The 25,920-nt window shown below is 40.1% G+C and overlaps 1 protein-coding gene across 5 annotated transcripts in view; it reads left to right on the top strand.

Moving 5' to 3' along the window:
- Nucleotides 1–25,920, top strand: part of nav3 (neuron navigator 3) — a 250,336-nt gene that overhangs the window by 87,714 nt on the left and 136,702 nt on the right. For all 5 annotated transcript variants that reach the window (XM_047390367.1, XM_047390370.1, XM_047390368.1 and 2 more), the window contains exon 4: nucleotides 18,609–18,681. In XM_047390367.1, the coding sequence (XP_047246323.1) occupies nucleotides 18,609–18,681 (73 nt within the window). The remainder of the gene's footprint in view (nucleotides 1–18,608; nucleotides 18,682–25,920) is intronic.

Below are 25,920 nucleotides of genomic sequence, written 5' to 3'. Positions count from 1 at the left end.
CTGATCAGATTGAAGACTGATGATACAAATTAGTGTCTTACATTTTACTTTTAAGTTTTAACAGCAGAGCCTTTGACTGCTGTAAATCAGGGAGGCCATATGTATGACATTCCTCTCTGTGGAGTTTGTTCACTAAGTGGTTTTAGAAAACATATAAAATCTAGATATGACATTTAATTTTACTGAACAGGTGCCATCTGTGCTTCTCTTTACCAGACATGAAGCCCCATAAATAATTAATAACTGTGGAAATTTGCTTGTCTTCTTTAGGCAGTTACCTAAACATTTCATTAGGATGATGGCAAATACAAGTTCCTTATTAAACATCAGGGCCCGTATTCACAATGATTCTCAGAGTCCTCTCAGAGAGCTCCTATCTTAGCCTAAAAATTCCTGCAAAAGAGTCCTAGCTTCAGACTGATTCAGTTCGCTGCTGAGCGATTCTGAGGTAGGAAACGACATAAATTCCTATCTTAGTGAGGAGGTGTGGCTGGCCCCGTTCCTAGGTGTGACGCTGTCTTTTAACCTCAAATGCGCTCCTAGTAATCAATGGAGAGAAATTAATCAATGATATAATTTAAACTGGATACAGAAATGTGTAAATCATGATGATAAACTTAGCAAAATTAAATTAATAGTCTTATTTACATGCTTATCATTATTTTGATTTGCTTATTCTGTTTACTCGCCATGCTGGTCGTTTTCATACTGCATCTATATCGCATTAATTAATTTCATATAAAGATTAAAATTCTGTATTTTACTGTGATTGCCTTCTTGTATAATGAGGTTTAATTTGGTAAAATAACCAAAACAAAATTGAGAAAAAAAGGTGGATAGAACTGAACTGAACAGAGGAGCAGAGCCTGCTGGTGGAGGATAAAAGAGGAGTGTTGAAAGGTAGATTTGGTCCTGGGATCACGGAGCAAACAAATAGGCATTCCCGACCAGATCAATGCATCGTTCCCTCTGCTTTCAGCACCTTCTTCTCTGCTTAAGACACTCTTAGGCTCACTAAACATCTGTTCACTTTAGGATCTCTCTTAAGGCCTAAGGTGCTTTGTAAATCATTTTTATCTTACTGAGGGAAAATTCTAAGAAAATCTTTGCAAGTTCTCCATTATTTTCTGTGAATGTTAGTATCTCACCCAATAACAAATATACAGATCATGTGTATCAAGGGTATTTAGAGAACATTTAATTTGCTAAATATATTATTAACATGCAGAGTGTGAATGCATGGCACTTGTCAATGTCAAATTTATTTGTATAGCATGTTTAAAAACAACAAAGTGCTTCACAATTTAACCAAACAATGCATGAAAAAATACAGAATAAAATGGTCAAAACTTCAATAAATGAGATCAAAACCACTAAAGAAATTAGACTACAAAAAATTAATTTAGCATCTTATGCTTTATTGAGTGATCTAAGCAGTTCTACCACAGCAAATTCCAAATAGCCTTTTGAAATATGATATCCAGACAAACATTGCAGTCCTTTGTTGTTGCGATATGTCATTGACATTGGAATTAGGATAACTATTGTGATTCAGTCTGTTTTGCAGCTCTACTTTTAACCAATCCTGCACTATGCATGCCTGCTTTTCTTTTGCCCTCTAGAACCTTGTTTTCCTCTGTTTAGGTCATAATGATGTTGCTAGTTTTAGCTTTTATGACTATAATTCCCAGCCTAAAATTCTGTTTCTGTTTATTTCTCTTTTTCTTTTCTGCCCTTCCTTAGTCTACTTGGATGTTTAACAACCTTCCCATTTTTGTGTGTATCTGCTTCAAATATTAAAAACAACTAAGACAAAACAATCAACATCTTTTATCATACTCCATATTGAATTACCTTTTGGGAGAAGTCTTGTTAACCCTTATATAGTTCAGCTGAAAGCTCTGTTGTTAGGTCCATGTTTCCTGTCAGTCATCCACCTGCAACAGCTCTGTAAGGTCTGCTATCTTCTAGCTGCAGACTCATTTTGTAGAATTACGCTTGTGTCAGTATTTATTTTAGAAACTCAAATTCAGTCTGAATCCATCATGTGTTTACCTACTTGCCCTAATATATGGTTTACCATTAATTACAGCAGTGCTGGTAATTATTTCAAGTAAACAACTGACTGAGCACCCTCAAAAAGTACAATTTTTTGTTTTACCAGAGGTTATGTGATTGATAGTTGTTTGCTTCTTTAGCAGGTACCCTGACCCCTGGGGCTGGGGGTTCCTGGGGTGTGTCGTCCCCAGGCTGGGGTCCTGGTTGGGCATGGGGGGCTTGGGTCTTGGCGGGTATGTCGCTGGGGTTTTGGCCAGGAGCCTTCGGTGCATTGGTTGGCCTAGGGACCTTCTAAACTGCCGAATAGGTACCATCTCATTGCTGGCGCTCTCTACTTCAGGGAGTGCAATCTGCTGGCGGGGCGGAGGGTTTGGTTTGGATTTCGGTTCCTTGTTATTGTTATAGTTCTGTCTGGAGGAGGGGTCAGAGGGGTCTGCATGGTTTGGGGAGGTGGGCTGGCCGGAGTTGTTCTCGGGGTGGAGTGATCTCGGCTTCTTTTCTGGGTCCCAAACTCTCTGCTCTGTAGGCTCTCAACCTCGTACTGGGGTGGGGTTTGTTTGTCAGACAAACAAACTTGTTCATTTGTCTATGGAGGGGGGCATGTGCATATGTTATGCTGGCTGGGGGTTTGCATTTGGGTGGGCCAGCTGTTTCGGGTCGGTAGTGGCTTATTGGCTACCTCAGTGTTGGTGTGGAGCATGTTTTGTTACTCTGCCGGCCTGGTGTTGGCTGAGGGGGTGGCTGCGCCGACAGCCCCTCTTCCCCCACCTGTTTTTATATGCACAACAACAACAACACCCATCGACGCTAAATCTAAGCAGTCGGAGGTAGGCTTGGGGTCTTTCCACATCCCCATTTGCTGTTTGCCATCTGAGCTTGAAGGCTGGGAAGAGGAGCGGAACTTCTGGTCGGGGTCTCGGATGGGGTCGGGAGTCCAGTCTCAGGGGTTAATTGATGCCGGGCTTGCATTTCTGCTCCCTCAGGATCATCAGGCCTTCCTCTGATGCTTCCTCCTGTGGATCTGGCCCCCGTGCGCTGGGCTGCAGTCGCAGACAGGAGGGTGAGAATGTGGTGTGTGTCTTATACCTGCACTAAGGCAGCTTGCAGTTTGTGCTCTGCCTGGGGCTGTTGATTGGTGGGCACGTGTACACAACTTAATTCATTCATTCATTCATTAATTGAATGAATAATTGAAATAATCCCAAAGCAATTTCTGAAAAAGTTTTGTTATTATATATCAAGTGAAGCATTTTAGCGTTAGCCATAATGCTGCATTCGTAAAAGTAAATCTGTTGGGCCTCTTCTTGGCACTCAGACAACAATTCTGAGGGCTACTCTGCCAGACAGAACATGTTTTAAAAAAAAAAGAAAAAAAATGGACAAAACAAATCTGTCACATCAAGTGCAGGAGGTGGATACAGTACACAGCTGATAGTCCTACTGAATAGACTGTTAGAATTTGTATTATGGCAAGAAAAAAGCAGCTAAGTAAAGAAAAACGAGTGGCCATCATTACTTTAAGAAATGAAGGTCAGCCAGTCTGAACAATTGGGAAAATTTTGAAAGTGTCACCAAGTGCAGTCGCAAAAACCATCAAGCACTACAAAGAAACTGGCTCACATGAGAACCGCCCAAGGAAAAGAAGACCAAGAGTCACCTCTGCTGCGGACAATAAGTTCATCCGAGTCACCAGCCTCAGAAATCGCAGGTTAACAGCAGCTCAGATTAGAGAACAGGTCAATGTCACACAGAGTTCTAGCAGCAGACACATCTCTAGAACAACTGTTAAGAGGAGACTGTGTGAATCAGGCCTTCATGGTAAAATAGCTGCTAGGAAACCATTGCTGAGGACAAGCAACAAGCAGAAGAGACTTGTTTGGGCTAAAGAACACAAGGATGGAAATTAGACCAGTGGAAATCTGTGCTTTGATCTGATGAGTCCAAGTTTGAGATCTTTGGTTCCAACCACCGTGTCTTTGTGCGTGCAGAAGATGTCAACGGATGGACTCTACATGCCTGGTTCCCACCGTGAAGCATAGAGGAGGAGGTGTGATGGTGTGGGGGTGCTTTGCTGGTGACACTGTTGGGGATTTATTCAAAATTGAAGGCATACTGAACTTGCATGGCTACCACAGCATCTTGCAGCAGCATGCTATTCCATCCGGTTTGCGTTTAGTTGGACCATCATGTATTTTTCAACAGGACAATGACCCCAAACACACCTCCAGGCTGTGTAAGGGCTATTTGACCAAGAAGAAGAGTGATGGGGTGCTGCGCCAGATGACCTGGCCTCCACAGTCACCGGACCTGAACCGAATCGGGATGGTTTGGGGTGAGCTAGACTGCAGAGTGAAGGCAAAAGGGCCAACAAGTGCTAAGCATCTCTGGGAACTCCTTCAAGACTGTTGGAAAACCATTTCAGATGACTACCTCTTGAAGCTCATCAACAGAATGCCAAGAGTGTGCGGAGCAGTAATCAAACCAAAAGGTGGCTACTTTGAAGAAACTAGAATATAAGACATATTTTCAGTTGTTTCACACTTTTTTGTTGAGTATATAATTCCACATGTGTTAATTCATAATTTTAATGGTTTCAGTGTGAAGCTACAATATTCATAGTCATGACAATAAAGAAAACTCTTTGAATGAGAAGGTGTGTCCAAACTTTTGGTCTGTACTGTATACAAACACTCAATACTAAGGGCAAATATAGAGAGAGTAGATGCATGTTATATAAAGTTAGAAATGTTTTCTGCACCATTCAGGACACTCTGCAGTCTGCCTTATGTCCTTTGGCAGGATAGTAGACAGAATTACTATAGATGTACATTTTGGGTTTCAAACAGCTAAAAGAGCCTTTTTTCGTGCGTGCATTGTACTCAAACATAAGAACAGTAGGCAGGCAGAAATATCTCAAGAGGCCCAGTCAGCAGAAAATATTAAGCCTTGCAACACTAATCCTCCTCATTATAGACAGACATCATTAGGAAGCCACAGAGCTCTTCCTCACTGTACAGATGACGGTGCAGTTTCACTTTCTGAGTTTGTGTATGTGTGTGTCTTTTTAGCTTTTAGCGATCTCAGCAAAGGATGACAGGGAAAAAAAACACTTAGGTATTTTCTACAGAGCAGAAATGTTACAACTGTCAGCAGAAGGCTAAACAGCGGCAGAATCAGGGCTGTCTTATTGGCGATAACAGTAACAGATGCCAGTAAAAAAGGGTATATCACATCCTTTTGTTCTACTTTATACCTCTATCTGTGTTTGACCTGTAGATCTGTGTCACGAGTAAACTACTTGAAAATTATGGTGTGGTATTTACCTTGCTCTGCACCTGGTTCTGGTTCGATTTGTATCAGGGCGGCACAATATTAGGATATTTTCCATTGTCATGATGAGCTTGTCATTCTGCGTAAGCTGTAGCATGTGGGTTTCCACGTTCTTTGTCAGATGGTGGCTTAAAAGACAGTGAAAGACTATCCAACTGGCCAACTATATTACTGGTAGGCAGGGAGTGAAAGCATGCCTCCCGAAACATATACACATACCAAATTTTGTGACCATGCAGTGCTTTTCGATTGTGATATTGCGGACACTTAAGCTGTGATCATGACTTTATTTTATATATTGTTCAGCTCTACTTGGCACTATGGTTTTTGTAAGTGCTGTGTTGGGACAAACCTTGGCTTTGGGGTCCCGGTTTAGTATATGTATTTGGGTCTTCGAGTCCCGGTTTGGTATATTCCTTGGTTTTGAGGTCCAGGTGTGTTGTGCACCTTAGTTTTGGATACACAATGTCATACAGGTTTGGTATAGTGTCAAAAAGAAACACATGACAAATTGTAGGATTGTTCCTCTCTCTTTTAAAAATAAGCTTTTATAGAAACAGAGGGAAAATAATACCAACCTTATTCTTGTTGGGCCTCAAATATAGCAGCATATGTACAGCAAGGTAGGGTTTTTGGTAACATCACATTCAATGGATAATGGTAAAAAAAATAAAAAATAAATACATGCCCTGCACTTGTAAAGCGCTTTATCAAGTCCAAGGACCCCAAAGTGCTTTACACTACAATCAGTCATCCACCCATTCATACACACATTCATGCACTGACAGTGGTGAGCTACATCGTAGCCACAGCTGCCCTGGGGCGCACTGACAGAAGTGAGGCTGTCATACACAGGCACCACCAAGCATTCTGACCACCATCAGCAGGCAAGGCGAGTGAAGTGTCTTGCCCAAGGACACAACTACTGAGAATTATATATAATATTTGTATATTTCACCCAATTTGAGCTAAACAGAGCAGTGTCCGATCCCATATATCAAATCAAAAGTTGGATTAAACTCAAGAGTGAAAGGTGTCTCTCTTTTCAGTACAAACACATGCATATTCTCATCTGAATGAGAATGATAACTGCTTTTGACCAAAACATTCTTCACCTGATTGCATGCACTGGGTAGCAAAATCTGTACTGTGATGGTCCAGTGCAAAAACATGAACCAAAACCCTTGTAAGTGTACAGTACAGGACACTGAAACCTTTCATGAACCCTAAAATAATTTTATTTCACCGAAGTTAGCTTGAAATTTGTCTTCTGTAAATTCAGTGAAGAAAAATCTCTCTGAGAAAAACTTGGAGAGCTCAAAAGACTATCAGTCAACATCATGCTGCATTTTAACCTGCATTTAGTCTAAGAGATTAACATTAAAGTGGCTAGCAGGAGTCATAGTGATGACTTGGCTAAACCCTGTGAAGCTAGTGTCTATAAATATTTCCCTTACAGTGAATGTGAACTCATCACCTCGTCCACTCAGCAAAAGTGATTCCCGAAGTGTTATTTAATGCAAACTGTTCTGGAATTTTGGCCTTACAATCAGGATTGGAATGGGTGTGCTCGCGTTTGAGACCTGTTTGAGTTTAGGGGTTTTCGGAGAGCATTAAAGGCCACCCGCTTCATCTGGTCCCCATCTGTAAGTAGCCTGCACACCAGCCAGATAGAAGAGAGAAGCAGCAGGAGCCAAGCCTCCTCTCATGCACCATCATCAGGCAGCTCACTGTTAATCTTTGCTTTGAATTGATCTTGTTCCGATTAGAAGCCTTCCCTTCTCTGGTTTATGATGGCCTGAATCAAATGGCTATTCCTTGGTTTGCTGGATTGATTGCCCTGGTTGTGTTAGGACTATACCATTTAGGAATGTGTCATTTTTTTTATTTTTGTTATGTAACTCAGTTCAGCCTCAGCCTTATTATGCTTTTTTTCCTTGCTAATCTGTTTCTTCTTTCCTTCGCTTTTGGCAGCCATGCTTCTTATGCACATGTTGACCCTTCTCAAATGTTTCCGGCCTAAATCAAGTGCCCAAGGACTCATTACAGGCTCGCTTGTTGCCCAACTGGAAGTTTTTAATAACTTATTCTAAGTGAAGAACATGGACAGATGCTCAGTTACGAGAAATAAATGCTGGCTTCTTAAATGGGCACAGTGACAGACTGTTAACCCTTCATCCAACCTGTAACAGCTCTTAGTTTTCTGAACTACCCCTTTTTTGGTGAGAATTTGACAACTTCGGGATTAAGTGTAAATCAAATATTGTGATTCATGCTCTTATTTTAATTCTCACAAGCAGTTCATTTTTGCAACATTGCTACATTTTTCTGCAAGGACACACTGAAAACTGGACAGTGTGCTTTAGGCTGTTATCCCATATCCTTGCCCTCAGTGAACCCAGCCTGTCTGGCATCACATTTAGCTACCGGCAGCATGACATTACATGTCACAACAACGATTTATCTCTGAGACTCACTATTACTCCTCTTTGAGAGAGGCTTGTAGTTTGCTCTGCTGAACTGAAGGGAAAGGCAGAGTTTTATGAAAGCGGTTCACAGTTAAAATTTATTTCTAAATCCCAAAAATAGGCCTAACATGATGCTGACCCTTTCCAACAGTCATGGCTTCTATGATCAGGGATTATGCATAAATTGTTGGGACAAATTAAGTAAAAACAATTCACTTTCTCCCATTTTGTCACATTAAAACCACAAAATTCAATGTATTTTATTGTGGTCTATGAGATTTACGAACACAAAGTAATACATAATAGTGGAAAGAACATGATTCATGGTCTTTGATTGTTTTTACAAATAACCTACATTTTGAAGAAATTACACACAGGTGGACTCTGTTTTCTAATTAGTTGAAGGCAACTGGTTGCACGAGATTTTATTTAATGGTAGCTTTCAGATTTTTTTTACTATATACCATGCCTCCTTATCTGCAGCTGCAGTGTCTGAAGCTAAATCTGATACACAGCATCTAGGAATAGCTGGTATATGTTCTGCAGCTCTGTTTAATCCGACAATGACAGCCATGGAAGGAAAGAAGCTGGTTTCAACTGAAGGAGCAACTGAGGTAATGTCAAATACTGATATTGCCTCACAGTGGCTGCGGTGGATAAGAAATCTCTGCATTTGTCATCCACCGACATTGTTTCTCTTACTACTCTACTCTGCTCAAAGTAAATCTATGTAATCCCTGAAACAAGTCATCAGTAGCTTTTGAGTGGGTTCATTCTGTTTATTATCAAATCTAATCACGAAATCAAGCTTTAGTTTCATTCCATCCAAATAAAAAGCCTCCCAGACATTACTTATCTGACATTCAGGCTGAGTTGAGTTCTGGCTGTGACTGAGAGATATTTCTCAACTTGTATCACGGTCAGTCAGCAGGTTATACAAACGGATACCTTGAACATCATTAGCAGAAGCCTACTGACCCAGTTGGGAGAAGGCCGACAGCTAAATGTTTTGCCTGCCAGCAGAATACAGTCCATCACATTAATGATGTAAACCTTAAAACAGGACTATAAGAGACCATATTGTGAAAGTGATGGAGATAAAAACTAGAGAAACATCTCTTAAAATTGGTTAATTTTCTACTTGCCTCTTGAAAACACCTATCAAATTTTGACTTCCTCTATTTAGATACTGTTATCTACTCTAGAGTAGAGACTCAAACAAAACCAGAGTTCCCATACCAGCAGTTCTTAATTCCTGATACAGTCAGTCAGTCAGTCATTTCTACCGCTTATTCCATAGTGGGTCACGGGGGAGCTGGTGCCTATCTCCAGCAGTCTATGGGCGAGAGGCAGGGTACACCCTGGACAGATCGCCAGTCCATCGCAGGGCAACACACAAACAACCATGCACACACTCATTCATACACCTAAGGTCAATTTAGAGTGACCAATTAACCTAACAGGCATGTCTTTGGACTGTGGGAGGAAGCCGGAGTACCCAGTGAGAACCCACACATGCACGGGGAGAACATGTAAACTCCATGCAGAAAGACCCCAGGCTGGGAATTGAACCCAGGATCTTCTTGCTGCAAGGCAACAGTGCTACCAACTGCGCCACCGTGCAGCCTAATTCCTGATACATTTATTTTAAATATCTGTTTTTAAATGTCCCAGTTATTATACTTAAAAAAATTAATTCATTAGCTCGAATGTCCAAAAGTATAGTAGTAATTCTCACAGACCCTGAGTCAATGTTATCTGCTGCAATCTGTTGAAGTATATAGTGGAATAATTGGCAAATCACATAACAGAGATCATGTTTGATTGGGTACAGTTTTCTGTGATTCTGAGAGGGTTTAGTGGTAAAGTTAAACTTTACCAGTAAAAACCAGAAGCGCAGTAAAATCTCGTAGGCATGGGCCAGTTTCTAACAATATGATGACCTGGGATAAAAAATACCACAGTATTACTGTATTCACACCAAAATCTTCAAACAAAATATATAACATGATCAAGCTGATTTGATATGAAACAAAAAAGGGTTCTTCCCTAATTCTGCTAAAATAAGATAACGAATTGATAATCACAGGTATGAAGTTATAAGCTATAATATTTATTTAAAGGTTTTTTAAGTTTGATTTTCAGATGTAGACTTAAGCAAAGATTTAGACTAAACAACCTCAAAATGTAGTAGTAATTTTAAAGTAGATGTGCTCATTGTGTAGATTAAAAGTTTCATGCTCCCTCTTTATAAAGTAACAATGCGAGTAAGAGAAGATGATGTTTGCTGGTTAGGCTATCTGCTCAGGTAGCCAGCCTGCAGTCAGCTGCTTAACACACATGCTGCTCATAGTTTACCAACTGTAAAGCATAAAGCAATAACTTCACGGAAGTAATGAGTTTTCACTTGGTTTTCACAATATCCATGTTTTTTTTCCAGAACTAGAAAGACGAATTGTTTTTCAAAGTGTGGAAATAGTGTTGTAGACGTCCTGTAGCCAGCTGACCGGCAGTGCTCAGCAACAATAAACTTCTGCACAATGTTGGAAGCAACAAATGGGTATGAAATGGCTTAGAGTGGGCCAGAGCCCTTTTAATGTCTAAAGTTGTATTGGACAAGTTACATTAATCTGCAATATTTGCAATGGCAATGCAAGACATAACTTTTTTATTGTGACTGATTAGAAGGATTAATTAATTAAAAGTGAGAGAGATTAAGAATAAACATCAGTTTTTAACAATTCATTGCATCATTCAGCCATTTTTATCATCGTCATCATCAGAAGTGCTGACAGGATCTGACTCAGACTGTGAAAAGTAAGTTAAAGAGATAAAGCCTCTGATGGCTGAGTTACCACACATGAAACATCTCCATTTGCCATGGTTTCTGCCACTCAAACACACCCAGTCTCTGTAGCAGATGTCACATTGGAGGCAATCCAAGTAATTCCATACTTTAAACTTAAAATAAAACATGTAAGGACCTTGTTTTGTATACAAAATGCCTGCTACTGGAATTAAATCATTTTAGTTTAGAATTCTTGTATGAAATGAAGTTTTATGGTATACACAGTCATCACATGTATCGTGCTATGAATCCAAACATTGCCTATATGAGGAAAGACTTGGTCTGATAAAATTAGATGCAGACACCAGCATCCATGAGGAATTGCTCACAGGTTAGGTTGTAATGGACTGTTTTCATGATCAATAACATATGACACAGTGCCAGATTGAAAAAAAAAATAGTTTCTCTGGGCTACCTTTTGAACTGATGCCCAGATTATGAGACAGAATCTGTTAACCGGCCTCCATCCTCTGCCCATCAGTGGCTCTGAACCCTTGTGCCATTTGATCCATTTTGATTTATCGGCTGTCAAAATCTATCCGCTTCGGAGGCATTAGCAGCAGAAGGGCAGGGTGAAAGAGAAATCAGTGGACTGTTTAGGGCAAGCACACCCGTCAGTACGCCGGTCCGAAGACAGCAGTTGATGGAGAGGTCATGGACGATGAGAGAGCGGTGTTGTCTGGAAGGAAGTAGGAAGGCTAAACGGCATAAATTGTGTCAGTGTAGAAATCACTCAAAGTTACCTTCAGGTCTTGGTTATTTATTTGAGAAGAAGCAAATAATAAATCTCCGATTCTTTTTTATGATTTGAGCTGTGCTGGGTGTCAGACAGCAGATTCTTTTTTTTTGCATTTGTAAAACGTTTCCACTTTTAAAGTGTTTTAATACAGTGTCTGCCTTATTATTAATATCTCTTAAGATTAAGCTTACTGTATTTTGCAGATATTTTCTGTTTTCGACACATTTCTACTAATACAAATGGTAAAGTGTGATGTGCATTTGTATTAAACCCCTCTGAGTAAACTCTTTGTAGAACTACTTTCTCTGCAATTAGAGCTTTAAGTATTTGGGGTACGACTCCAGCTTTGCACATCTAGAGACTGATGGTTTCACCCATTCTTCCTTCCCAAAACCTCAAACAAAGGCTGATTGGATGGCGAGCATCTATAAACAGCAATTTTCAACTCCAGTGATTCTCAAATGGTTAAATGTCTGGACTTTGACTAGGCCACTTTACCTCACGAATATGGTTTGATAAAAACCATTCCATTGTAGCACTGGCTGTATGTTTATGGTTATACAGGGGTTGGACAATGAAACAAAAACACCTGGTTTTAGACCACAATAATTTATTAGTATGGTGTAGGGCCTCCTTTTGCAGCCAATACAGCTTCACTTCGTCTTGGGAATGACATATACAAGTCCTGCACAGTGGTCAGAGGGATTTTAAGCCATTCTTCTTGCAGAATAGTGGCCAGGTCACTACGTGATACTGGTGGAGGAAAACGTTGACTCGCTCCTCCAAAACATCCCAAAGTGGCTCAATAATATTTCGATCTGGTGACTGTGCAGGCCATGGGAGATGTTGAACTTCACTTTCATGTTCATCAAACCAATCTTTCACCAGTCTTACTGTGTGTATCGGTGCATTGTCATCCTGATACACGGCACCGCCTTCAGGATACAATGTTTGAAGCTTTGGATGCACATGGTCCTCCAGAATGGTTCGGTAGTCCTTGGCAGTAACGCGCCCATCTAGCACAAGTATTGGGCCAAGGGAATGCCATGATATGGCAGCCCAAACCATCACTGATCCACCACCATGCTTCACTCTGGGCATGCAACAGTCTGGGTGGTACGCTTCTTTGGGGCTTCACCACACCGTAACTCTCCCAGATGTGCGGAAAACAATAAAGGTGGATTCATCAGAGAACAATACATGTTTCACATTGTCCACAGCCCAAGATTTGCGCTCCTTGCACCATTGAAACCGACGTTTGGCATTGGCATGAGTGACCAAAGGTTTGGCTATAGTAGCCCAGCCGTGTACATTGACCCTGTGGAGCTCCAGACGGACAGTTCTGGTGGAAACAGGAGAGTAGAGGTGCACATTTAATTCTGCCGTGATTTGGGCAGCCATGGTTTTATGTTTTTTGGATACAATCCGGGTTAGCACCCTAACATCCCTTTCAGACAGCTTCCTCTTGCGTCCACAGTTAATCCTGTTTGATGTGGTTCGTCCTTCTTGGTGGTATGCTGACATTACCCTGGATACCGTGGCTCTTGATACATCACAAAGACTTGCTGTCTTGGTCACAGATGCGCCAGCAAGACGTACACCAACAATTTGTCCTCTTTTGAACTCTGGTATGTCACCCATAATGTTGTGTGCATTTCAATATTTTGAGCAAAACTGTGCTCTTACTCTGATTACTGAACCTTCAAACTCTGCTCTTACTGGTGCAATGTGCAATCAATGAAGACTGGCTACCAGGCTGGTCCAATTTAGCCATGAAACCTCCCATATTAAAATGACAGATGTTTCAGTTTCATTGTCCAACCCCTGTATTTTTCTGGAAATCTTAATATCCACTCTAAAGCAATTGACTTTGCTGTTTAATTTAGTTTAGGGGGCTAAATTCAAGTACACACCACACTGTTTAGATTTGTATATGTAAAAGTAAATGAAAAAAAGTATCATTTTCATTTCAATTCATAATTATGTGCTATGTTTTGTTGCATTTTTTATTAAATTCAAATCAAATACACAGAATTTTATAGTTGCAGTGTGACAAAATGTGAAAGCAGTTCTAGCTGAATGATTTGACTGAAAGTGTCATAACATTCTTCAGTGCACACTGAAGGACAAAATGGCATTTTGATACAGCAAAAACTCATATTTTGGGGTTTGTATTGATTTTCATTTGCTAGAGGGGGATACTTCAGATGATTCAGTCGTTTGTATGTGCAGGATTTATTTTACCTGACTCATCGCTAGGCTTTGATTTCTACCTCCAGCTAAATAAAAGTTCACAAAAGTTGTTGTAAAATCCAACAAGTTCTTTGCTGTTGGAGTTTCCACACAAAAACTGTTTTGTGATAGTCCTTGGATTCACTGATGACTCAGACTCCAGTCGTCAGGAAAAGATTTATGTTCTGCTGGCATGTTTAAAAACTGATTCATGCACGTTGACAGTAAAAATGAAAATAATCTCTAAATTCAGAATAAAACACCCGAAGTCTTTCTCACTAAATAGTTGCGCTCATGAAAAATTGAGTCATATGGGATTTTGGAAGACTAAATTATGGATTTAAGGTGGCACGTATTTTCCAGTGACTATGTAGCATTTTGAATACAACCCTTCAATTATTCAGCACCATTCTGTGGTTTTCCAGTCCTGTCTTCAAGAAGCTTGTTTTTCCCTCCATATTTAGCGGTAATTGAGGTGTTGGCCCATTTGTTTTTGACAGCTACATCTTAGGGATAACCCATTCCAGTTCCATTCATCTTACATATGTCACTCGATATCTTTAGGGAGGCCCGACAGACCACAGCACAGTTTTTTTACACAAGGATGGGTGAGATGGTATTAAGCTGTATGCTTGCAGATGGATCTGGTGCCTCATTTTATACTTCGGTAAGTCTTACTGAAGTGGAAAGAGAGAGCAGGGGGTTGAAATGCCATTTGAACGCAAATCCATATTTATGAGATGGTTATTTGATATGATAATGATTGGTACAGACCAATGTTTAGCCTTATAATTTAAAGTTAGCTAAATCAGACTCCTCCAGTAGCCTTTTTATGATGGGAAACATGCTTTGCAGCATAAAAGTAGGTCCAAATATTACCTGGGGGCAGTTTGAGTGCAGTTTGTCTGGGTCTTGATGGAGGCATGCTATTTTTTTAAATCTTTTTCCTCCAACTTTCAGCTACTATTCAAACATACAGACATTTACTGTACATAAAACGTAAAAAAAAAGACACATAACCTTTTTTAAGTTTTTCTTTCTTGTTTTTATTGACACATTTGGAAGCCCTGAGAACACCATCCCACATGTGATGTATGGGGGTGGATGCATCTTGTTGAATCTTTGTGTCTGTCTGATTATGTTTACTACTGCTTGCACTTCGACCAATGGATTGTGATGTCAGCAAATTTTGCTTGCATTCCAGTTTAGAGGACAACCTTAAACCCACTGTTTTACCATTTTCAGTGCTAGACTGTTTTATTCTTTTTACTAGTCTGAATATTTCTCATCTTTACTTGGGGTGTAACAACAAATCCAACTCACGTGCACAATGCACAATGTTGTGTCACTTGAATATTTTTCAATTCAAATTTTTTTCTAAGAGTTTGACATGTGCCCTGTGTCCAAGTTGCTGTTATTGACATTTGTAGATCGGGTGAATGCCAGCTGGCGTTGGAAAAATAAATGCTGTTGGTTTCTGTAACCGAGGCTACAAAACCAGTCACTAACCAAACTAGCAGTTAAACACCACCCAAATCCTGCAGAACATTAATGACCTAACCATCGCTGACAGCTTCAAATGATATTTCATCATTATAGCATTAAGGCTGCTTAAAAACAAACAGCAGTTCTATGTAAGGACCATGGAATTTCCCATTGAAGTGTCGATAGAGCTGGGTGGAAGAAGATGCATGTTTGTTCAGTGCTGTAGGTTGCCTTTAAAAGCCTAATAGCTTTGGATCAAGTGATTTATTGTGTGTTTATGAGTTTAGCCCTTTATGTATGTTTTAATCAGCTATTAAATCAACCTTCAAACACACAGACAAGTTGTGGAGGAGGCATTAGGTTCTTCAGCTCACTTTATTTTTGCGAGCTTAATTAAATGAGCCTGATTTGCGTGCCTGTTATCACTGAAGGATTTTTGATTACACACCTTTTGTACCAACCTATTGCTATTCATTTTAGCAAAAAACACCACCATCAGATTTGATGTTGTCACTGAATCTAATTAAACCTGAAGTAACGAGCGAGCCCAAATGCTGCTCACCACATGTCTTTCCACATACAAACAGAGCGAGTGTGTGGGACAATCAAACAACACCAGGGCACACATGTGTCAGGCTGTGTGCAGCGTGTGGGCAGAGTCTAAGGAAACCCACATATACGGTTATTTGGAGCCTGGCATGAGGAAAGAATGTGTGGTGCTTTGAAGTGGAAGGAGGTGATTTTGTTGGGCAGATGGAGAACATCTGTGTGGGAATTCATGTTTCATTGTTGGCTTGTCGATGCAACCAGTTCAGACTAACAGGTAGTGGAAAGTGGGGTCATTTCATTGCCAGTTTTGTTGTTTCAGTTAGCCTAGCCTTAACCCTATCCTAATTTATTTTGTCGCCACTTTGGCAAGTAATGATTTTAAGCAATGTTGTATAATGTTCTCTTGGGCTCCTGCAAGGAAGTGGATTAATGAACACATTAAATAATATCTCTCAGCATGAGATCACTGAGAGTTTTTGTATTCCTTAAAATCATCATTTGGAATATTGTGTTTCTGATCCCATTTTTGGACAGTTGACAGACAAATAAAAAATAGCATAGCGTTAAGATTTGAGCATTTTTACACATATTTATTTCCAGAATGAATCACATATACAAATTCTGCTGTCTCACTGTTTTGGATCTTCTAATGATGCAGGTCTAAATGTGAGGAATAAAGTGTAATCTCAGGAACATTAAGTCCTGTGATGTATTAGAAAATATGTGTGTCAGAAAGAAAAGAAAAATTAAGTATGTCTGTCACTTGTGATCCTGGTTTGAATAGTGTGTGTATATTAGATCAAGAGTGTGGAATTCTTAGTGTTAAACTATGTCAGGGTGGTCAGTTTGGTTCTGACCTCACTGTCTTGTTGTTTTCGTCATATTCTGTAGTTCTGTTTGGCAATTAAATTTCAGTGCACCATGTGGGCCCCCAGGTAGCCCACCTGTCACTGCAGTTAGAGCTACAGGTGTTTTGGATTATGTCTCTACCAGCTTTGCCGATCTAGAAACGTAGCTTTTTGCTCATTCCTCTTTGCAAAGCAACTTAGGTTCAGGTTTTTGTCATATGAAAAAAGAATCCACACAACATGACACTTCCACTGCTCTGAAAACTTTACCCTTATTTAAAGATTTCATTCATTTAGGGAAAATGCTATCTAAACCACCATAGTAAAAAGTAATTGCCCCCTTAATCTAATAACTGGCTGTGCCACCCTTGGCAGCAACCACTGCAATCAGACATTTGCAATATGTGGCAACAAGTCTTTTACAATTTTGTGGTGTAATTTTAACCCACTCTTCTTTGCAGAATGGTTTTGATTCAGAATTCATAGTTCCATCAGTAAACAACCCCAAACCATCACACTACCACCACCATGTTTGACTGTTTGTATGATGTTCTTTTTCTAAAATGCTGTGTATGTTTTGCACCAGATCTGACATAGCTCTCGCAATTAAAAAAAGGTTGCCTAGTCTCTTACATATTTTTGAATCATGAACTCTGACCTCAACAAAGGTAAGTGAGGCCTGCAGTGCTTTACTAGATGTTGTTTTAGACTACTTTATGACCACCAACGGGTCCTTTAGGAGTCATTTTGTTACAACTGTGCATGCCTAGGAAGGTTCACCACTGTTTCATGTTTTTTTTTTCCTTTTAGTCTACTTCATGCTGTAATGCAGGTTCTATATAAGTAATTTCAGAATTCCACAGCTCTGACAGTAATCAGGCCGTTGTGTATCTTGTAAAATTCAACTGGAAAACATATTGTTATCAAATTTATTTGATTTAAAACATTTAAGTAAAGACATTTTCACAAGAGTGTACATCAAAATATAATTTAATCAGTGTGATCTTTGGAAGTAAGCTTTAACCCATAGAGCACATTTTATGTGAAAAAACTGGAACAACTCAATTATTTTTAGTTGCTCCCAACTGTCCTAGAATTATTTTTTTTTAAATCATCCTAACCAGGTTAATTTCAGATTAACTGTATTATTATATTGAATTACTCATTATGTTTAAACAGTTAACCACCATACCAAATCCTTTATAGGAGTGGCTGTTTATAGCTGAGAAATATATCATTAGGCCACAAATGAAAAGAAAATTGGACAAGATGTGAGAGGCAAGTGGTTTGCGTGCAGTTATGACTCATTATCTTGGTTCTACTCGGACTCAATCTAATTATTAAAGATATATTTGGGTACTGAGCAAGCAATACAAAGCAGAGAGGGAGGGAGTGGGAGAGCTAGAGGGAGGGGTTCAAGCTCATGAATCATCATTGCCTTCTGGATGTCTAACTGAGTTGCCCAGCCTGGTCCAAGTTGCGTCCCTGACACGCTGGGCTGAAACAGAGCACCGTGACCTTCAACCTCGTCATAAAAGACCTCTTGTGGGTTGATGGTGGCTGCTGGTAGCAATGCTAATGAAGCCGCCTGCTAGTCGCTGTCAGCCAAAGCAAAAAAAACCCCTAATATCTGTAACCGCAGGGACCCTACACGAAACTGATTGTAGCCTACAGGAAGCAGTGGGTGAATGTTTTTCATAAGGTTGTGCAGTCTCAGATTGGCAGTAGGCACTTACCTCTGTTTATACTATAAGGATGTCTGTGTGGATATCTGTATGCATTTCTACTGCTAACTTGTTTTGTGCGTAAATGATCAGCACGTGGTTGTGTAGGTGGTAGCACATTGCGGTCAGTATGTCATGCAGTCGGGTCCCAAGGTCTTGTGGGGGTCTGTAGTAATCACACAATGATGTTCTTTATGGGTAATATTGCTGATCTGCCCCTTTCTCTGAGCCCGTGCCTCGAGACATTTTGGCTCTCTGAATGTTAAGTGTCATCGCATTCTCACTGCGTCCGTCCTTTATGCTGATTGTCTGCCATCTTCTCTCCAGATCGAGAATGTGGACGCCTGTCTCAGTTTCTTGGACGCCAGAGGAGTGAATGTCCAAGGGCTCTCAGCAGAAGGTAAGAGGAGTGACTCAAGATTTAAGGCCTTTCAAATTTTTAAACTAAAAAAGCATAGAAGCAGGTTTTTAGACTTTTGTATAGCATGGGATTTCACTCCCTTTACCAACCCAATCCTTTGTATTTAGTTGTCCATGCCTTCAAAGTACTTCATTTCCCATTATCTATTATACTGAAGCTAACAGCAATGGAAAGGTGCAAAAGTGTGCAAAATGTATTCTGTTGACTATTTCACAATATTACACTTTAAACCATACAGTTTTAAAAGTAAAACCAGACAAAGTTAACATTTTCACAGTTTTATTTCTTTAAAAACAATCCAAGACTACATTGTATTGTTTAAAAAAGGTCCTTTTATGGTTTTTGTACAATATGTGAAAAAGCCATCAGGCTTTCTGTGTCTCTATGGTACCAAACAGCCATGCTGCATTTGGCATCCCATGAAGTAATGTAGCCCTAGTTACACCTGCAGTACAGAGTTATTATAAAGTTATAAAAATAAAAATAAAAAGTCTATCATAACATGTTTCTAGAATATGCTTTAAGGACAGCAGAGATTGGAACACAAGTGAATAGTAAGTTGGAAAAACAGTCACATTTGAAAGACTCAGACTTGAAGTCTGGGACTCATGTGTCACTAACAATCTGTAGCTCGTGTAATCATGGCTGAAAGTAAGCTGGTAAATCCAGATCATTTAGGTAAATGATAAGTTATCAAAAAAAACAAATAGCCTTTTAGCTTTATGGTTGACAGGAAGCTCCTAGTTAGCTAGCGTTTTAGCAACTAATGATTTGTGGGATTCTCACTGTGTTTAAATTATTCCTATCTTGTCACTATGTAGTGGAGGCTACTTGAACACTTTCGTAACTGAATATTTTGAACTAGCCTGACAAGCATCATTTAGAGCACCACTAAAGAACCACTTTCTTTCTTATTTCAAAATATGAGTCTTAAACATAATTACAGCTTACAGCACACTCCTTCACATTTGGGGCTCAAAATAATAGCAAACATTTATTTTTCCAAAGAACATGCTGACAGCAAATAGAATGAATTATTGCGAGACCTACTTGGCTTTGATGAGAAATACCTTGGCATTTTAATTTTAGGCGATCTTATATTACAGCATTTCAACAACATTAGACTATTGGTTTTCTGTTTTAACCCCTTTTAGGCTGTTGTCGCAAATTTGACTCAGACTTCTTCTGGTCCTAACACAGCCACAGTTGTGTATGTATCCCACTAAAGCCAGTTGATGCATATTCTGCACATACCTTGGATTATACCAGGAGCACTTTGCTGCCACCTCTCGAGTTATGGCCAAATATTCCTAATTTTGCTAATTTGCATACTTAATACATACATTTATAGCTATCGTATGTGCTATATTCAAATTAACAGTATCTTTCTAATTCAGCACCTACTTAACTGCAGAAACACAAATAATTATTTTTTAAAGTATAAATAAATAGTATAAATAAGTAAATAGTATAAAAAAGTATAAATAAATTAATCCAGTAACGGGTTAAATAAAATCATGAGAAATATCAGGGTGTTTTATCTAAATATCCTCATAGTGGTCAAATCCTTGTGCTTTTACTTATCCGTATTATACTGACTGTATGGAGGTGCAGTTGGTTTAACTGTTGCCTTGCAGCAAGAAGGTCCTGGGTTCAACTCCCAGCCGGGGGTCTTTCTGCATGGAGTTTGCATGTTCTCCCCGTGCATGTGTGGGTTCTCACCCAGTACTCCGGCTCCTTCCGACAGTCCAAAAACCTGACGGTTAGGTTAATTGGTCTCTCTAGGTGTGAATGGGTGTGTGCATGGCTGTTTGTCCTGTCTGTCTCTGTGTTGCCCTGCGGGGGATTGTCCAGGGTGTACCCCACCTCTCGCCCGTAGACTGCTGGAGATAAGCACCAGCTCCCCCGTGACCTACTATGAAATAAGCGGTATAGAAGATGAATTAATGAATGAATTATCATACTGTAAGTCTCATAATGGCCCGTGCCTATGTACATGTTCATACAGAGGCATTTTGGTAATGGGAATGTGTTACTTCATGGAGGTGGAGTTTGATACTTAACACAAAACTATGCAAAGCTAACTTAGCACTTGCTGACTCAGATGTCAGAATAACTCATATTTGAACTTAATGTCTATTCATGTCCTTTGTAGAGCTGTTAATGTACTTGAGCAAAATGTTTTCAGCTTTTATAGAGGACTTGTGTTAATTTTTCGAGTGTAGTTTTTTAGTTTTTCTCCTTTAAACAAGAGATGAGTGTGGCCTTGACTTCTCAAACACCAGACATAGCCTGACACACTGACCAGCAGCTCTAAATTCTGTGCACCTCTTCACTCCACCCCACACCACCCCCCAACTACAGCTCTAAAAACTGCAAAGTGACTCGCTTACCCTGGAATTTCAAAGTGGGTCTTTAGATATATGGGCTATTGGGTTACGCTGTTCATTGCTGCTGCTGATGCATTTCATTAGTGCCTTCACTCCCTCATTCTCTCTTACCGTGCTCGCTCTGCTCTGTTTGTGGCACAGCCCTGCCTGTACTCTCATGTCTAATTGAATCTGCTGGGGCTTTCCTGGCATATGCATTCTTTATGTTTTTATAAGGCACTGGAATTAAATAAAGCAGAGCATTTGATGTGCACACAGGAACCCCAAACCTACTTATAGCAATAACTTCTTTAGAAAGCATGCCTGTGTTTCTCTCTTGGGCTGTAAACCAAAGTTCCGGCAAAAAGTCATCTCGTGTTTTGGTTCCCCTACAGACGTTTCCACTGAGGGAGGTTATAGGCCATAATAAAAATCAAATCAAAGCCTTTTTTCTTGTGCGCAGTGCAAGATGCTTTGGCATGTACTTTACTGAGCTTATAAGAGCCTATTTGAGGCTATTATAAAAATACCTAAAAATTAATTTGTGTAGCTTTGGGTGACAAATACTTTTTGACCGTGTTTTTTATTTCTCCTTTAAATTATTCCACACTTTCATCATATATCGGATGACTTACCGTAAAATGTTCTACTTTTATGGTCTTTCTACAAGGACAAAACGACTACCTTTTAAACTCACTCTGACACTTTGCACCCTCAAAAAATCTAAGTGAGCTAATAAAATGTTTTACTACCTGAATGTGATAATTATGTCCAGGAAGTTTAGTCATCCATTGCTAGCCTTAAACACAGCTGTTAACTCCCCCCAAAACCCCAGTTCTTGCTGTTCTTAACAAGGAGAATCAAGGATCATGGCTGTAGATCATTAATCTTTTTAAGTGCAATGTCTCAGAAGCTATGATCTTAGCAGAACAGGCTCTTAATGCTTTGTTAACTTGTGGACAGCCTATAAGGTGACCTGATCTCCACTGTAAAATCCCTCCCGCTTGATCTTAGTGGGTGCAACGGATTTCATTTGCAACCTTAAGACCACATCTGCATAAGATCATCATGTTACACAAATGTAAAGATAAGGGAAAGAATAAAGGGCCAACGTGAACTTTGGCAATACACTCACGGTCCACTTTATTAGGTATACCTTGCTAGTACTAGGTTGGACACCCTTTTGCTTCTATGAACTACCTTAATTCTTCACTGCATGGATTCACCAAGATGTCAGAAACATTCCTTAAAGGTCCATATTGCCATGATAGAATCATGCAATTGCTACAGTTTTGCCGGACACACATCCAGAATAAGAACATCTTGTTCCACCACATCCCAAAGATGCTTTATTGGATTGAAATATGGCGACCGTAGTGGCCACTGGAGTACAGTGAACTCTTTGTCATGTTCAAGAAACCAGCTAGCCATATTTTGAGCTTTTTAAAGGAACCATGCTTTCATGTTCTTTAAGCCAAATTCAGACCCTACCTTCTAAATGTTGCAGCTGAAATCCATGGTCATCATACCATAGAATGTTTTTCCCATCCGTTATTTTTAATTGTAGTGAGTGTGTACACATTTTAAGCTAAGTTTTCTTTCCGTAGCTCACAGGAGTTTCCCCATATGTGGTTTTCTGGTGCTAAAGGCCATCTGCTTCAAGGTTAATTGCGTGGTCTATTCAGAAATGGTATTTCACGTACCTTTGTTGTAAATAGTGGTCAGTTGAGCTTTTGTTGGCTTCCTAATTTTCGTCTAACATCAACAAGGCACGTTTATCCTCTCAACTATCACTCACTGGATATTTCTTCTGGACCATTCTTTTTTTATCCTGAGTGTGGAAATCTCAGTTTCCGAAAACCAGCCCGTTTGGTAATAACAATACCACATTCAGTCACTTAAATCCCCTTTCTTCCTCAGTCTGACGGTCACGTTGAACCTTAGCAAATCACCTTCACCATAGAGGCCTAAATGCATTGAGCTGTGGTCGTTTTTGTGCTTTCACATTGCCTTCCTTAGCAGATGTTTCACCCACCTTTTCTGCAATCCTTTATTACACGTAGATAAGCAACATTTCGAAATAAAATGAAAAAAGAAAAAAATACACATCAATCACTTAAAAGCCCTGTAAAAAGCCTCCCTAAAAACAAACATACCTTCCCATTGAAATAACTATGTTTTACCCACTGATAATGCTGTCCCATGCAATCCACCCCATCAATCTAAATACGTTAAAAACTGTAAAAAGAAGAAAATTAGGGCAGTTGTACAAAAGTATTCCTAGTATTTTCTAAGAAGAGAAAAATGCAGAAATACTGTAAAGCTGCCTTATTTCATTCCAAATTCTGTTGCACAACGGAGCTGATGCTGCAGTTTGGTCAAATTAAGAAATCCCCTCCTGCTAACTTTCATTGAGTAAAACTATCACATGTGCTGCTGAGCATGAGCACATAAACAGCTTCTCTCGAACACTTATCAAAGAGAGTTATTTATCATTTTCCAAAAGTTTCTATCATCAGCAGCTCAAATATGTAACACTGTCTGTCTCTAAAGCTCAGGAAAAAAGCCTCTGTTGAGATTCTCTCAAAGCCCCAGTATGAATTATGGCCTCTGGCCGTTATAAAATGGAAAACAATGCCGAGAGATTAATCTTCTCTAACTTTTACAGTCTCAACAGTCCAAGCCATACATGGCGCAGTAGTATGTGTGTGCCTCAGCAGATGAAACAAGAGAATAAAGGCCCTTGAGTCAGTAGTTGCCATCTCTCACTGTGGACTGGATCTGAAAAGGGCATTATAAAAATGAGTACTTTGACTGGTAACTGTGGCCAAAGTCATGGTCTTGTCTCGGCCTCAGACTGACTGGATTTTTTCTCAAGATCAGTCAAGGCCACAGCTGAAACAAAATTATTTTTTTATTGCAACTTAGTGTGAAACTTTTACACGTAGCTGCGTTGAGATGAAACCAAGAAAGGTTTTTACTTTAAACATTTCAACACTGCCACCTATGCCCATACATGCCAGTGATTAGAACATGTAAGGGATGAAATGTTTTCAAGAGGAAATGTATAAATGTTTTTCTCTTCATGCAAAACTCAGAAAAACTGAAAGCTCAGTGACTTAAGTCCTTCACCTCAACTCACTCGGCCGTCCAGTCAGTTAACAATTTCTTTTCAACTTGTTACAGCTAGGTGCACTTTTGCAACCAGTTTATCTGGAGCCCTGGTATAGGTTAGCTTAAACAGTATTATGATTACACCAGTGGTCTTGACAGTCTTACATATTCTCATATTGGTTAGGTGTTTGACTTGGTCTTGCCTTCGTCAAAGCCTGGGTCATCGTTTGCAATCGTCTTGGATTTGACCCGGTCTCGGGTTCACAACAACACTAATTCAGACCTCCTGAGACAATACCTTGTAGAATCTCCTTTTGTGTCATACAGCTGCAAGGCTGCTGTGGTATGTATCTACCAGCTTTGCCCACCAACTGAGATTTCTTTATACATTAGCTAAAGCTCAGTCAGATTGAATGAAAACATTAATTTTGAAAGCTAGACTTTGACTGTGGCTTCTCACACACAACTGTTCTGTTCTCACACACAATGCTTGATCGAAACCAGTCCCCTTGTCTTGTGTCATGATGTATGTTTGGATGGGTTGTACTGGAATTCTAATTCCTGCTCGGGGATCAATAAAGTATCTTTGAATTGAATTGAATTGAATTGAATTGAATGATGTGCACGTAACAGCAGGGGACTTTAAGCATGCAGACTTAAAGCCAGAGCTCCCCAAACTCCATCAACATTTAAATTGTGCTACCAGTGGAGCTAACATTCTGGACAAGGTCTACAGCAACATCAAGCTGGGTTACAAGGCTACGCCACTGCCACACCTGGGCCAGTCTGACCATTTGTCCCTGTTTTAAATTTCTGCTAATGCCACCCTCTGGAAATCTTATCTTACCATCACAAAAACAGCTAAAGCTTGGCCAGATGATGCCTTCCAACAGCCGCAGGACTGCTTTGACAGGACCAACAGGAAGATTTTTGAAGACCCAGACCTGGAGGTGTTCATAGACATTGTTCTATGTAATATCAAGACTTGCATATACCTGCATAGAAGCCCTGGATTACTAGGGCGGTCCAGCAGCTGCTAAAGGAGAGAAACAAGGCCTTCAGGTCAGGCAATAAGGGCTTCTACAGCACATCCCGAGCAAATCTAAAGAGAGGCATCAGAAAGGGGATTGAGGACCACCTGGACAGCAACAACAGCAGGCAGATGTAGCAGGGAATCCAACAGCTCACCAACTAACCCTCACGGTGGAGGAGCATGACGTGAAGTGCACACTGCAGGCTTTCAAGCTGAGGAAGGCTGCTGGACCCGACGGTATCCCAGGACAGGTGCTGAGGGACTGCGCTGACCAGCTGGCAGGAGTCCTCACCAGGATTTTTAACCTTTCCTTGTCACAATTCACTGTCCCACCCTGTTTGAAATTCTCCATCATGTTCCTCCTGCACAAGTAAAACCTACATTTCCAGCCTTAATGACGTCCAGCCAGTTGCACTTATACCAGTAGTCATGAAATGCTTTGAACATCTGCTAAGGGCTCGCATAACATTGCTCCTTCCCAAATGTTTCGACCCCCAACAGTTTACAGGGCGAAAGTTTGGAGCCCTACCAGTTTGCCTACAGGGCTAATAGATCCAAAAGGATGCTGCAGCCCTCCATGCTACACTGGCCCATCTCGAACAGCGAGGGAAATATGTGTGACTGCTTTTTGTGACTTTTTGGACTTCAGCTGAGTATTCAACACCATCAACCTCCACAGACTGGTGGACAAACTGAGGGATA

This window comes from Girardinichthys multiradiatus, chromosome 17 (genome assembly GCF_021462225.1).
Source record: "Girardinichthys multiradiatus isolate DD_20200921_A chromosome 17, DD_fGirMul_XY1, whole genome shotgun sequence".
Classification (NCBI taxonomy): Eukaryota; Metazoa; Chordata; class Actinopteri; order Cyprinodontiformes; family Goodeidae; genus Girardinichthys; species Girardinichthys multiradiatus.
This window is presented reverse-complemented; position numbering and strand designations above follow the sequence as displayed.